Genomic DNA, 5,251 nt, shown 5'->3' with positions numbered 1-5,251 from the left:
GATAGAACAAAAGGATGGAGACCATGCATAGGGATGGAAAGAAAACCAGCAACGAACTTGAAGAATTTAAAATATTATTATCAGTGTTTCTAAAAACAGCTTTAAGCTGAGACCTGCTTTATTGGTGATTTATTATCTCCTTATAAGATGGAACCATTCAGGAGATGGTTTTGTGGTTAGGAACATAGGCTGCTCTTATAGAGAACCATTTATCCCCAGCATCCAGACTGCAGATTAAACAGTCTGTAGTTCTAATTCTGATTCCAGGGTATCTGAGGTCCTCTTCTGGCCTACACAGGCTCGCAGGTATTCACATGGTGCACAGATATACATTGGCAAAGCACACACACACACACACACACACACACACACACACACAGGGGACATTTTAATATTAGGAGCCATGTGAATACAAACCAACAAACAAAACCAACAAAAATCCCTCAAACCCCAGTAAACACATGAACAAAAATATATGAACAAGCCAGGCATGATAGCACATGCCTTTAATCCCATCACTTACTTGGGAGACAGAGGGAGGTGGATCTCTGTAAGTTTGAGATTGGCCTGATCTACTTATACTGTGAGTTTCAGGAGAGCAGGGCTCTGAAGAGAGACCCTGTCTCAAAAACCAAAAACAACAACAGACCCCCCCCCAAAAAAAAACAAATAACAAAACAAACAAAAACACCAACCAACCAACCCCTTTCTAAATCAACCACTTCCCAAAGCAAAACCATCACAGACTATAATTGCAATCTAAAGGAAATTCTATGGACTAGTAGAGATGCAAAGATCCTTAGCTGTTGTGAGAGCTGTCACCACCGAGCCATCACACGGACTGAAGAAAAAGACACGATGGAACACCACTAAAATTTTAACAATAGATACCTTAAGGCAACTCTTCAATTAATTTCTCCTTTCAGCCATCTCTTCTCGGCTCTCAAAGAGCATCTAATTTTTAAAGTCTCTTAGCCCCCAGCCTGCTCTTTTTTCTTCTCTTATCCTGTGGCTATGTGTATACCAATGACTCCAGGCTCAACATATAGCTCTTATATAAACATACTCTAATACTCTAATACTCAAGTTTTTAAAATGGAATTTAATTCAATTAGTAAATACAACATTTTAACAAAGTCTTCGTACTTAACCAAAACCAAAACAGAAACCAACATTTTTTTTCTTACAATCAGAAACTTTATAAAGTAACATCCTCAGCAGGACAAAGACTATCAAATAGCTTTTTACAGAAAAGACAATACTTTATAATGAAATGAAAGTAAGTGCATTATTGCATTACATATAATAAGAATGTCCCAGTACTTAACTGGACTTAAATATCCAATAGAAAAAGTTAAGGATCTTTCCATAATCTTCCAGCCAATCACGGATCCAATATTCTGCATTCTGCCCACTTCAAAACCAAAAGTGCCACCCTAACCTTGTAGGCTCTGTAGAGCTACAATGGCTTTGGGAAGTTCTCTTCCAGGGCATCAAGGATTTGCCTAGGGCAGCTCATCATAGAAAAGTCTCTTCCTGGCCTTGCAAGGAGCCCTTGGAGAGCTTGGGGAGCTTGGAGGGCGTGGTGAAGGCTGCTCTTGGGGACTTGGAGAAGAAGAGGGAGGCAGAGGCTGCAGTGGTGAGGCAGGGAAGGGTCCCAGCAGGTAGCTGTCCAGTTCCCAGATGAACTGAGAATATTCCTCTGCTCCAGTGGAAGGCACCATAGGATTTGGCTCTGGATCGCGGTCTTGAGACCAAGGACTGGGCACCCCTGCGATGGAGGAAAGGCTCTCAGAGGCCTGACCAGCTGGAGGCCTAGCCCAGGACGCCAGGTTGTCCAAGTCTGCATCCTCATCACAGACATCCTCTTGGTAGAAGTACTCACAGAGGGTTTCTTGCTGCATTCCGAGGAGGTGGTCCTGGGGCATGTCCTGAGAAAAGGCTCCCTGCGGGCTGGCGGTCACGAATCCAGGCTGTTCTGGCTGGGGTCCTGTCAGAAATCCCTCGGGGACCAGGAGGATGGTGTGTCCTTGGAGAGACACTTGCAGGACCGAGGTGGGCTCTGGCTCGAGCAGCAGGTCGACGCCATCCAGGGGCAGCTGCAGGGCGCATCCGGCGGCCAGGAACACCACGGAGGTGAGCGCGCTGCTGGCGGGCTCGGCGGGCGCTTCCAGCTCGGGCTGAGCCAGGGTCTCGGGGCTCGCGGGCTCCTGGTGGAGGCGGCGGCGCTTGGCAGGGCTGGGTGCTGGTGGCTGCGGTGACCAGCAGGGCGAGGGGTCCGGGCTGGGACTGCGGGGCCTGCGGTGCATCATGTGGACGGCGCTGCTGGGCTGGAGAGGCGCGGGTTGCGGGGTGCAGCGCGGGCGGCTTCGACGGGGCGGACGGAGCGGCTGCAGTCTCGTGCTCTGGAGCCCTGCGCTTTCCTCAAGCCGGATTCAACCTGTATGTCACTTATATTTCAGAAGATGCGCGGGAAACCCCGTCGAATCGGGAAATGTCACACTAATCTCCGCCCCTCCCAGGCTCCGCCCAGGAGCGCGGAACTGACCAATGGCCATGGGTGTAGTTTGTAGGTCAGTGTATTGATATGGGTTCCTGGTACTGCATGGGCAGCCATTTGGCTTGTAGGCCTTTGCTTCCGCTTTGGATTGTGGGCCTTGTATGCTTTCAGCTGTCCGTATCTGTTAGGGATCACTGTTCAAGTCTCGCGAGTGGGATGCCACATCAGATCACTGAGGCGTAATTCTGGATTGGCCTATAGTACCGGAAGTTTCGCATGTTAATTTCAAACCTCTTTCCGATTATTAAGTGGCCACTCAATCATCTTCCAGGAATGGTAAAACAGAATGTAAAGTTAACGTGGTCTGTGATTATTATTACTATTATTATTATTATTATTAATTATTAATTATTATTATTATTATGTGAACCAGTCTTGTAATCTTATATTGTATGCTTAAGTATGAGCTATTGAACTAGATGTTAATCACAACTCGCAGGTTTATAATCTGTTTTTAGTCCAGTATGTAGTTGTTGAAAGTCATGTCAAAGAGTTAGCAAATTCTCTAGGATCCGGTCTCAAGCTAAACTAGGTATGACATTTCAACTTTGCTGAAGCTGATACTGCCTCAGCGCATTGATCTAAGTTGCAGCTTCAAGCCCTATTTGGCGTATCAAGGTGGAGGGATATTAACTGAGTAAAAGAGTCCAGCACTGATTTTTAGAATAGGTAATGTATTTGTGACGATAACAAAATAGTTCCTCTTATGCCCTTCGTATTCCCTTACATTTTAAGGGGCGTATAAATTTTCATCCTATTTGAATCCTGTCTTTTTAATTTTTTTTTTTAAGGTGGAGTTTGTCTATGTAGTTCAGAATAATTTGAAGGAAAGCTCCCCCTGCTGCTTCTCAGAGATGAGATGATAAACTTTGTGGCGCCATGTTTCATGTAAGTCAGACCCGTTTAGATGGGCATTTAAGTCTGTGGACTGCCCGTGGTCATACCGGAACCCTCTTGTGCAAGCTCTGCAATTTTAACGCTATGGAGAGATTTTAAATCTCTGGTAGCCTTTGTCCTGAGCCATTCAGGGCATGCTGGCCTTTGGTCTAGATATAACAACGCTCCTGCTGAATTTCCGGTATTTCTGCCTATTAGGTGGAAATTTTCCCCAAGGGAAAGGCCTAAGGATAATCTAGGAGGCCAGTTGGGGCTCCTGGAGGGATTCAAAGGCTCCGGAACCTGAAATTCCGGAGGATCCTTCCTGAGCGGCAAGAATGTTGCCCTCTGCCTCCCAAGTAACCTAGGCAACCTTAGAGCTCCAGGTTTAGGGTGGAGGTAGGAAGAAGCTTGCTTTTGAGTCGCAGAAGCGGTCTGTCTGACCCTTTATCAGTCCCGAATCTTAGGAACCGGAGGTTCCTGAATAAGGTGTTACTGATGACAAGAGTCGTGGTGTAAACCAGGGCAGATGGATTATCACAGAGTCGGGCAGCACACTGGAAGGGTCTCAGGGCTCAGCGGGTGGCACAAGTATCTGTTGTTTGCTTGGTCTCACGAGCTCATCGGGCGGGCGTAAAATCTAGAATGTGATCTGAAGACTGGGACAGAAACAAATTAGCAGGGATCTTGGTTTCCAATCCTCCACGAGTTTCTAATTGGGCAATCCTGGGCAAGTCACCTCCCCCACGGCCTCCGTTTCCTCACATGTAAATTCGGACAATGGCCTCCTCCAGTCCAGGGTGGCTGTAGGGTGGTGTGCGCACCATTTATGGAATGTAGTGAATGTTTACTCTATATTAGCTATTTACTGCAAGATTTATAATCGATCTCTCTTACTTGTACTTCCAGCCTTGCCATCCATGTTCCTGCACATTTTACAGTAGATGCCAGAGAACAGTTAGAAAGACATTGCCTCCTAAAGGGATGTCTGAGCTGCGAGGAAGCAGCTTCCAAGTATTTTTATGGTGCAGTATTCTCATGGTTCAGGATTGGCTGGGCTTGGTTTCTAATCAGATGTTCTTCATCTTACCTGATCTTACCCTCCTCCTCCAATGGTCCAAAGAAGGTGGGCTTCATGGGGAGGCCTTTAATCCCCTCAGTTGGGGTTTAAAGAGACAGGTGGATCTCTGAATTCCAGGCCCACCAATTCTGACCCCGGTTTCAAAAAAGAAAAAGAAAAATGTTCAAAGGTTGTAGGGTGGATTGTTAGGCGTGCTTACTGGTATTGGTCAATATGATTCAGCTAATTAGAACAAAATGCTTAAAGTTCTAAAAACTGACAGGTAATTAGGTGCACACAGCTGGGCCCCACTGAGGCAAGGAAGCCCAGGAGGGGGCTTGGGTATAGGAGACTGGTTACAAGGACAACTTGTGTTTTCTTGAGCCTTGGGTGTGTGAGTCTGAAGCCACCAAGGACTTGGGATCCCCTTAGGGCTCTTGACACTGGCCATTTCTTTATCCCTAATCGTAGTTTTCTTTTATTGACACAGTCTCCTATAGTTGGGCTGTCCTTGAACTCTTGTGCAGCAGAAGCTGTCCCCAACTCCGGTTTTCACTTCTACCTCCCAAGTGCTGGGATTATGGATCTATGCTACCATGCCCAGATAATTTGACCACTTACTCATCCTCTTTAATACAGAAATAAATGGCTTAACTTGCTATTTATGTTTTAGCCACATGAGTAGTAATGGTTTGCATCTCAGAAATAATCCAAATTGTGTGATTGTAGCCTCTGGTCCTCTACTAGAGAGTTAA

General features: G+C 46.2%; 1 protein-coding gene across 1 annotated transcript; it reads right to left on the bottom strand.

The window, feature by feature from the left end:
* Positions 1-1,505: 1,505 nt before the first annotated feature.
* LOC308434378 (proline-rich protein 23A3-like) lies at positions 1,506-2,312 on the bottom strand (the record flags this gene model as incomplete). Its single annotated transcript, XM_080934664.1, has 1 exon — positions 1,506-2,312. One exon carries the CDS (start codon positions 2,310-2,312, stop codon positions 1,506-1,508), a length of 807 nt encoding a protein of 268 aa, XP_080790790.1.
* Between the last annotated feature and the right edge of the window lie 2,939 nt (positions 2,313-5,251).

The sequence above is a fragment of the Micromys minutus genome, assembly GCF_963924665.1.
Source record: "Micromys minutus genome assembly, chromosome: 21".
NCBI lineage: Eukaryota > Metazoa > Chordata > Mammalia > Rodentia > Muridae > Micromys > Micromys minutus.
Note: the sequence above shows the minus strand (reverse complement) of the source record. Positions and strands in the feature narration are given on the sequence as shown.